The sequence below is a fragment of the Phoenix dactylifera genome, chromosome 11, assembly GCF_009389715.1.
Source record: "Phoenix dactylifera cultivar Barhee BC4 chromosome 11, palm_55x_up_171113_PBpolish2nd_filt_p, whole genome shotgun sequence".
Taxonomy (NCBI): Eukaryota; Viridiplantae; Streptophyta; class Magnoliopsida; order Arecales; family Arecaceae; genus Phoenix; species Phoenix dactylifera.
The window spans coordinates 15,468,671-15,478,995 of NC_052402.1; the positions used below are offsets into that span (position 1 = coordinate 15,468,671).

Sequence of the window (10,325 nt, forward strand, 5' to 3'; positions counted from 1 at the left end):
ACGGCATTAACAAGAAAGTGATGAAAATGGAGAAAATATTAGAGCTAGTGAAAAGGCCGGCAATGTCAACAGAGCATTATAACCATAATCTTTCTTAACAACCACACCTCATTTTTAATCCTACCTTCCTCTTCTTTGCTACTATTTAAAATATTATCATCACTCACAAGCACCACTATAACTTCACCTTTACTGCCATCCCTTCCTCAACTAATAATATATTTTCTCTACATGGTGGCTAAAAAATAATATATTGAGAACGAAATTGGAGTGGTGCAAGAGGCCATTGGAGAAATAAAAAAAAAATAATCTTCAAACAATTTCATTTTGCAAAATTTCCTTATTATTATATTTTTATCGTTAAATAATATTCAAGTAGTATATATGTATATATTTTAAACGTTCCATTTTGCTCGATTCTACTGACAAGTTAAAGTCTCATGCTAGGGTTTTAATTGGGAAAAGAAAGTCTTATACCCAAAACTCCAAAAGAGAGGGTTTGTTTTTGTATTTCCCCCGTCCCCCCTGGTGCGCATTTGATGGCGGATGGGGGGGGCATGATACAGTTCACGTCTCGGTCAGCAGCTGACCGCGTTTCCGCGTTGAACCATCAGCCATCTCTTCTTCTTCTTCGCGTCGGCTCTATCACTTCCTTGTACCAGATCTGAGGCCTGGGCCCTTGGGGATGAGAGATCGGAGGGCGCGAATCTCAAGGGGAGCGGAGGAGGAGGAGGAGAGAGCGGCGGAAGAGATGGCCGAGCCGTCTGTGGCGGCGGCGGCGATGAAGGGGAGGCGGCGGCACCGGCGGCACGATCTGGTTCCTCTGGCGGTGCTGATAGGCCGGGAGCTGAAGAGCGAGAAGATGGAGAAGCCGTGCATTCGGTACGGTTGCGCCGCGCAGTCCAAGAAGGGGGAGGACTACTTCCTCATAAAGGTCGACTGCCACCGCCTCCCCGGCAACCCCTCGTCCGCCTTCTCCGTCTTCGCCGTGAGCATTTTGTCCCTCTCTCTCTCTCTCTCTCTCTCTCTCTCTCATTCGCTTGCTTTTAACAATCGATCTGCTCTTTTCCAGCATTTTGGCACAATTACATTTCTGATCGGTTTTGTGTGGTTGCTTGCTAAGTGAATGTTGTTCGCGCTTTTGATCCTTTGAAGTTCTTAATTAATGATTGATTGCTGCAGGAACTGACTTCTTTAAGTTTTCAATGGCATCTGTCAAAAAAAGGTGCCACTTTTGGTGGAATTTAATGTTCGTTGAACTAATTATAGAAAGAAAAAAATGAATGTATTGATTGGTGAAGGTTTTAACTGACCTTATGGAGAAAGATTTTCTTGGATAATTGTTTTTAGCAGCCTGATCTGGGGGTTGCGAGGACTTGACTTTTTTTTTTCGTTTAGTTTAATGTATGGTAGCCTCTATGCTTCTAAGAATTATAATATTTAGAATCCTTAAAGCCAAGTCTGTTTGTCTTTGCTGCCATTAATGCGATGCAGTTTGTGATAAGAAGAATTATTTGGTGAGCCGAGCTGAGCCGAATTCTTTTCAGGTCTTGGATGGCCACAATGGGAATGCTGCGGCAATATATGCAAGGGAGAACCTGTTGAATCATGTACTGAGTGCAATACCACGTGGACTTAGCCGGGAAGAGTGGCTTCAAGCTTTGCCTCGTGCGCTAGTTGCTGGGTTTGTCAAGACTGACAAAGAATTCCAGAGCAGAGGCACGCGTGCTACTATTTTTTTCTTTCCTCATGATATTTTTCTGTTGAAGATTTGGCCTATACCTGGATGAACTAATGCGGGGACGATTGATACATGGTATTTACCAGGACAAACTTCTGGTACAACTGTCACATTTGTGATAATTGATGGATGGACCATCACTGTTGCTTCAGTTGGAGACTCCCGTTGCATTTTAGATGCTCATGGCGGGGTGGTTTCTCTACTGACCGTGGATCACAGGCTAGAAGAAAATGTCGAAGAGTGGGTACCTGGTGTTCTCTTTTATGTTATTCTTCTAAAGTTATTCCCCTTTCTGCTGAACAAGTGATGTGCAGGAGGGAACGGGTGACCGCGAGTGGAGGTGAAGTAGGAAGGCTCAGCATTATGGGTGGTGCTGAGGTGGGATTGCTTTGTGATCTCGGTTTCATTAGCATAAATAAATTAAAATGGATAACAAGAACATGTTCGGCCATTTTATGTGATGTTGAAAAAAATTAAATTCATCAGTTTCTTGCCTTCATTTCAGATAGGTCCCCTCCGATGTTGGCCAGGGGGTTTATGCCTATCAAGGTCTATCGGAGATATGGATGTTGGAGAATTTATTGTTCCAGTACCTTATGTCAAGCAAGTGAAGGTATTAGTTATGTATCATATTAATCTCTTTTAATGGCTAATTTTTTTATGACTTTTATATTCACTTCCATTTATCCTAATAATGTAAGAAAGAAAGAAGAGAGGAGTGGGGTGGAATTGGAATGATGAAACCCATGGAGTGCTAACCTATTTATAATAGGTGTAGGGATGCATCTCCAAGGGATGCATCCCATCCACACATCCTCTCATGAAAGGGCATCATCTAAAGGGCCATATCAAATAAGAGGAGGTGCAGATCAAGTGAGGAGGTGTATCAAATGATATGTCCTTTCATGTGGTGCCATATTTTGACCAAGTCAACATCACATGCTAATCACATGTCCATCACGCCTCACCTCTTGATCTTTCATGATGATGATCCAAGGGCTCCAATGCAAGGCGCCATTCACTTGACCCATTATGTCTTCATCCAATGGTGGGATTAAGATCCAATGGTCAATTATGGTAGCCATCCTCTAACCCAATCCAATTGGGTTAAACCAACTCTCCATTATGTCTTCATCCAACGGTAGATCAAGATCTAACGGTCTAGATTGAATGATTTATTAAATCTAATCCAATTAGACTCAAACCAAGCCAATTAGGTGCCAACTCTTGGCTAACCCATATTAGAATATGATCTAATCAAATTAGATCAATTAAGAATCAGATTCGAATCCAATTCGAATCAGATTCGAATCCAATTCGAATTAGGAGCTAAGGTTTGCAACACCTGCTAGGATGTTTATCTTGCAAACATGATCTAATCCAATTAGACCCTTGATAAGTTTTCTTGTGTGTGACCCATTGGGTTCCATACTTAGCCAGCAATAGGTGTGAGTGCGAGTTGACCCAACTTGATTAGAACTCTTCTAATCGATTTAAGTCCAAACTGCGCGAACCCGAACTTAACAATTAGAATCCTTTCTAATTGGTGATCGAATTAACTCTTTAATTTGATCAAACCTATAAAACAAGATTGACGTCTAGCAACGTGTCATGTCTACCCGGAAAATATGGAATTTGGTGGAAATACCAAAAATACCCTTCAGTGGCAAGTTACCATGCAATTCAATCCTTTAATCAAACTGCATCCCAAAAATGCATATGAGTATGAATATATGTCAAACTCAATTTCATATTCATATTTTTCTCAATCTTTTAATGATAATTCAAATAATGAAACATTAGAAACTCTTTCTAATTTTCATTCTACTTTGATCAAAGGTTTCCTGAATTATCATATGATTAGAATAAATAGGATGCTATCTTCTCTTACTAGAAGTGATTAATTCCTTGTTGACCTACTCATAATCTTCGTACACAATTCACCATATCCAGAAGACCTCGTACATAACTTATTGTCATGAATGAGTGTAAACCAAAATATGGGTTCATGTGCACAAGATACCATGGTGATCTCAGGTCATAGGATCAGTTGCACAACTCCCACTAAGAGAATCATCTTTTGACATGTAAGTAAGACTTCATAAGATTTCTCTTTGTAGGTCAATTCAGTGAACTCATTCCTCTAATGAGCACCCACATCTTTGTATTAGTGTCTCCACACAAATGATTGTGAGATCAATCATCCTCTGCATCGAGCATACATAAGACATGCCAGTCTTTCCGGTAATCATTGATCCCCGACTCAATGTACCAATGACTGGGAATATTTAAGATTAGGATTTTAGGATTTTAAGTCTCACTAGTATGATCTCATCATAGTCTTAAAACCATTGCCCTAAACTAAGGAGTTTATCATAAATATAATCAACAGCATATGATAAAACATAACGCCTTTATTCATATTTAAATGTCATGTACATGATTTGGACAAATCAAAAGAAAAAACCTTTCGCAATACATATTGCGATTGGCTTGTAGGGCATCTACTCTTTCAATCTCCCACTTGCACTAAAGCCAATCGCTCTTATATTTTATCCCCATACAATCGAGGTGGCGATCGAACTGCTGTTGTGGTAGAGCTTTAGTGAACTGGTCTGCTAAGTTGTTCTTTGTGTCTACTCGTTCAATGACTATGTCTTGTCTCTCGACGATCTCTCGAACGAGGTGGAAGCGTCTTAGAATGTGCTTGGATTTGTGATGAGATCTTGGTTCCTTTGCTTGAGCAACAGCTCCAGTGTTGTCACAATAAACTGAAACTGGTCCAGCAATCTCAGGAACTACTTCCAACTCAGCGATGAACTTCTTCATCCAGACAGCTTCCTTAGCGGCTTCACTTACAGCGATGTATTCTGCCTCAGTAGTTGAGTCAGCTACAGTTTGCTGCTTGGAACTCTTCCAGCTCACTGCACCACCATTTAGGGTAAAGACATACCCTGAAGTGGATTTGCTATCATCTGGATCTGATTGAAAACTAGAATCAGAAAATCCTTCTAGTTTCAACTCAGATCCTCCATAAACTAGAAAAATATCTTTAGTCCTTCTTAAGTACTTAAGAATATTTTTCACAGCTATCCAATGATTTTCTCCTGGATCAGCCTGGAATCTGCTTGTTATGCCTAAGGCATTTTTGTCTTCATTTTTGTCTTAACAATCTTTGTTGGTACACCAGCTATCAAATGCTGGGGGAAGACTTATCATTGCTTCAGATGGCATTTGGGATGCCCTATCCTCTGAGATGGCTGCAAAGTCGTGCCGTGGGTTGCCTGCTGAGCTTGCTGCCAGACAAGTTGTGAAGGTGATTAATTACTTGTTGTGTCCCTTTCGAATTTGTCATTTGCAAGCTGTGTGACCATCCTGGTTTAGCCCTTAGGCAATATATTTTATGAAGTTCTATTGATGCATCAGTGTTGGATTTGATTGCTTTTGTTGGCATAGATATAGATGATCCAGCTAATTGTATGGTAAAGCATCCTTATCACATTTTACTGACGAACATTCAGGAAGCACTGAGGACAAGGGGGCTGAAAGATGACACAACCTGCATCGTTGTTGACATAATTCCGCCTGATCATTCAGTACTGCCTCCATCTCCACCAAGAAAGACGAACAAACTCAAGTCTCTCATTTTCAGGAAAAGGTCAGAGGATTCTGCTAGTAAGCTGGCAAAGAAGTTGTCTGCTGTGGGTATTGTAGAAGAACTGTTTGAAGAAGGTTCAGCAATGCTTGCAGAAAGGTCAGACTTGTTATAAGTTTCTCTGTAGTTAGATAACAATATCATTTTGGAGCTCTTGTTATAAATTTGATACTGTACAATTTTTCCATCTTTCTATTCGGATGCTAGGTGCTACTTAGAGGGAAAATAAGTTCGACGCTAGGACTGAGAAATTTATATTCATCTTTGTTTAGATCTTGAGATGTACATACCAGATTCTGATATCATGTATGGGCATGAGTGGGTTCTTCTTTTCCCTTTCCTTTCCTTTCCATTTTTCCCCTTTTTTTGGTATGCATGACCAGATATGGTAGCGTTGTGGTTTTATTTCTGAAGCTATATTGCTTTACTTGCTTTGCACTATTTTTAATATGTACAAACACTTCTTGCCATGACCTTTTTGGGGCTTTCTGATTAAGGTATTCTGAAATCTGAATCACTTGACATGTTTTGATTAAGGGTCCCTGACTCGTATGTTCATTCATCTTTCCATGCTTGTAGCCACATGATTCTATGTTTTGTTTAATTAATGACTTAGTTGCAAATTGGCACACATAACAACCTCCCGCAAATTGGTACACATAAATCATCAAAATGCATTATGTAAATTTGTATGGTCAAGTTTTGCTGCCATATAACTTTTTGGCGGTAGGATGTGCTCTAAAAACCATTTGACATAATGAACATGGTATTCTAAGTCATTTCTTGGTATCTCCCGTACACATGGTCATAAACAGTTGGAGGATGTATCACATATTAGCCAGAAAGAGTCCAAGAGTGCCGTTTATAGGTAGAACCAAGTAGCCAATTGTGTATCCAATAGGGAGAAAGGGATCACTCTTGACTCTTGACACTTGAAAATAGTTCACAGCTATGGTTGAGGTTGGGCATCAGACACATATAGATACCATTGTATATTGTATCCAATAATGGATTGGAGTGGCTGTTTTATCATAGTCATCAAAGTAGTTCACTTTGCATTAGCACATGGGTCTATTTCATATTAAACAAGTAATAGGTTCAAGACCATCTCTTGGAAATCATTGTTGAAGTTAGGGATGACAATCTCGTGTATGCAGCATGCAAGTGGTGCCCTAACCTGAGGGCATGACTACCCACGGTTATCTTGGTTCAATAAATAGAAGGCCAAACTTGTGTATCAACCAGGATATCCTAGATTTATCCTTGATTGGAAGCATACATCAGTTTATTATGCTGTGGCACGAATGGGGGTAAGGATTGTCCAACAAGTAACCTATCTATAGAAATTTACACGTATCAAAATAGAGACATGTCAGGCACATGAATCCTGGATCTAGCGGTATTTTGACCAAATCATTTTGATATTATATAAATATTACTTATTTTGAATATAAACAAAATGTTTTATTCAAAATTTGTTTTGCATGTGCATTGGCTTTCAGTGGTGTTTGACCCATGATCTAGGATTCTAATAGGTGTTGAAATTGATTGGTTATGAGTTTGACAATACTATTTTTTTTGTAATGGACAATCAAGGTAAGGAGAGGTGGAGGGACTAAATTGCAAAAACAATTGCTGTATTTGAAGAGATTTTTCTGTCCATATATCTACTAGGGGTTGGTGTGATTGTACATCTTTATATTATGGGGAGGCCGGTCCAACTTGCTTCATTGTGATTGCGGCACACCTATTGAATAAGAGGGACATGGTAGATTAGAAACCGAAGTTAACCTTAGGGTTTGGTACTTGTTCATCAACCTTAGCCTTTTTCTTTCTCGTGAATCCTCACCAAACTCATGCTCAATCAAATTGAGCAGAGGGATTGGTTCATATAGGCTGACAAGACCCAATTAGGGTGGTCTAATGAATTGGACTCAAACCATGGACTAGGGTTTTCTAAGTGCCCAGTTCCTAGGTCCAACCCTAAGTGACCCACCATATCTGGGAGCCCTTCATGGTTGCCACTTACCTAAGGTTTCATAGGGTGGCTCCACACGGCCTAGGGATCCTCCCTAGGGCCGGCCCCTTAATGTTATAAATAGGGGTGCAGGACTTGGGTAGAAAGTGGGGATGTTTCTCGTATCTCGAATGGAGAACTCAAACAAGAGGTCTCAAGGTGCCACCCACTAAAGAAAGAGATTGAGAGAAGGAAGAAAGAGACAAGGAGGAGACTTCCTAGTAATTCATGGAGGGCCTACCAGGTGCGAGTACTTTGTGTGGTGCCTAAAATAGTCTTCATCCATCTTTCTACATCTTCTCATGTTCTTACATCTTCTTTGCAGATATTAATCTATCTTGATATGCACATAATCTATGTTTTTATGGCAGTTTATCGAAAAAGAGTGATCCAGTCTTAATCTTCCGCTGCATTACGATGTTGGACTGCATTGTTGTCCTTCAGTAACTTTCATCTATTGGAAAATTTTAGTTCAAACTTAGATTCTAAAACGTTTACTGTTTAATATTAGAAGGTGAAGTTAACTTCAAGTTACCAAAAATGGAGTGTTTTGATGTTTGTACATAATTTTTTTTTTACTTGTGTTTCGAAGGTAGGAGTTAATTACTCACAACTTGATATTAAGATTTTTATCTCTGTAATCTTTATGCACTTGCATTTTTGGCTGATTTTACATATTTTTATACCTTAAATCCTCATGAATTCAAATATTGATCCATGAACACCTTATCATTTTCAAATGATGCTGATGGCATGCTGGCTACACTCTTGAACATCCATTTGCTTGTAACCAAGGTTAAAAACTTGGTTTTAGTTATTCTTGGACTTGTAGTGCATTTTCACTTCCACTCAAGGTTTCGGTCAAAATTAAACAGAAAAGTTTTAAAGAATAAAAAAAGGAGAAAAATAAAAGATTCCAAGTGTTCACACAATGTTTTGTATTTTTTTGTGTGATATAGGATCTTGTTTTATATTGGTAGTATTTCACTGGAATATATATAAGTAAATTTTAATTGTCTAATGATGAATTATGTTGTGGAACATATATTATTTGCTCATTTTAAACTTAAGTTGTTCAAAAATTCATTGTATTTGACAAATGTATAGCTCTTAGTGCCTTGTGTATTAAAATCTCCTTCTGCATCTATTCAAATAGAACTTGAAAGGATGTTGAATTTGAGAATGTCCTTCACATAGTTCGAGGTTTTGATTGCCATTTAATCCGACACAGTTATGGAATCTTATATTTATCTAGAAGATGCTCCTTTTGTTGTTCTGGTGGTGTCTTGCATTTAATTATTAATGCTAGTCGGAGAATTTCAAGCAGAATCTCTGAGTTGCTATAACAGGGGTCTCAATGGAGCCTTGTCCAGTTAAGTGGCCAAAGGCCCAACTTCAATTGACTAAGTTTTGCTGAAATTGCCAATTTATTGTTGTTGGCTTGTTGCTATATATCCTTTGTTTAAAAACCAGAGATATGCCAATGCACCTTTTTTATTAATCTATCTAGTTTACATTTGGGCACACTTCATTCTTCATAGCGTAGATTTTGAATATTCTACATGAAAAGTGCACCCATCTGCCAATAAACTCAATCAATTTAGCAATTGCAATAGCATATCCAGTAGATTTTTAATTAAAAAAGCAACAGCAGTAAGTTCTTTTTTCAATAAACTGCATCAAGTGTTCATTACATCTCCTTCAGACATCTCCTATCAACAACATGATCCATAGCAAACATATGCTTCTTCTTGTTATAGTTAGTTTCGCAATGCCTGATACCTTGTTCTATTTGTCAGTATCATGATGATGGGTACAGTGACTGCCGGCCGTAGTGTAATCAGCCCAGTGATATTGAGCAGCATGTTGATAGTTTATTTGATCAAATAATTCGTTCATTTGGTTAATGTGTAGTTTATTATTCCTAGTATAAGGCTTCTTCATCGTGCAGCCCTTGATTGGTTGCCTGAAGATATTTTGCAGCTGTTTTTACTTTTCTGGGAGCATCTACGGTTCTCAGACCACTGATTTTAAGCTGATTTCCTTGCACAATCATGTCTTTGTTGCATGTCAGTCTTCTTCCAATGCTGAAGGAATGCTAATTTCTCTTCAAATTTCAGGCTTGGGAATGACTTATCAGCAGGACAAGCAACTTCAGGCCTGTTCACATGTGCTATCTGCCAGGCGGACCTTGCTCCAAGCGAGGGCATATCCGTTCATGCTGGTTCAATCTTCTCCACCAGCTCAAAGCCATGGGAAGGCCCCTTCCTTTGTGCTGATTGCTGCAACAAGAAGGACGCAATGGAAGGAAAACGCCCTAGTGGAGTCACAGTGCTATAGCTTCTCCTGCCCTTTCCTCCTGTTGTCCCCATAAATTATTTTCTTCTTTGAATTTAATTTGCTGCCAATTTTTGTGGGCTGCGTGATTAGTTTGACCTTGGGGATGAATGAAGCACCCATATATGTAATATCTGCAAGAGGAATGCAATTTGAGTGATTATTTATGTTATTTGAAGTTGATTACCCTCCTTGCGAACTGTTACACTAGCTGACAAGTTGCATATATTGGCAATGCGTAATTCTTTGCATCTTTGCTTGTAATTTATGAAAAGGCCTGGTACTAATTTTCTTCATCAGATGTATCATATTATCTTAATATTATTTTTATCATGGTTTGTTGTTCTTGCCCTTTAAATCAGCAATGAAACTGTTGTGAATTGTGCCTGAGAAATTCTATTGCTAGAGTGATATTCATAGCATTCTATTTCTCGTTTCATGCTTTAGTTTTCACTGGGGTGCCTTGTGTCAAATGAAACTTATCAGCCGGGTTGCATACTTGCATTTGCAAGTCTTAGAGATCAACCTGACCCACTGGCGAATCTGTATCCCTGAGCTGAGTTCAAATTGGGGCT

The 10,325-nt window shown here is 39.0% G+C and overlaps 1 protein-coding gene across 1 annotated transcript; it reads left to right on the forward strand.

Moving 5' to 3' along the window:
- Positions 1 to 442: 442 nt before the first annotated feature.
- Positions 443 to 10,018, forward strand: LOC103698052 (probable protein phosphatase 2C 15). The gene is made up of 8 exons (XM_008780008.4): positions 443 to 988; positions 1,548 to 1,719; positions 1,828 to 1,981; positions 2,056 to 2,119; positions 2,247 to 2,354; positions 4,932 to 5,057; positions 5,263 to 5,495; positions 9,534 to 10,018. Exons 1-8 carry the CDS (start codon positions 686 to 688, stop codon positions 9,751 to 9,753), a joined length of 1,380 nt encoding a protein of 459 aa, XP_008778230.2. The 5' UTR covers positions 443 to 685; the 3' UTR covers positions 9,754 to 10,018.
- The last annotated feature ends 307 nt before the right edge of the window (positions 10,019 to 10,325 follow it).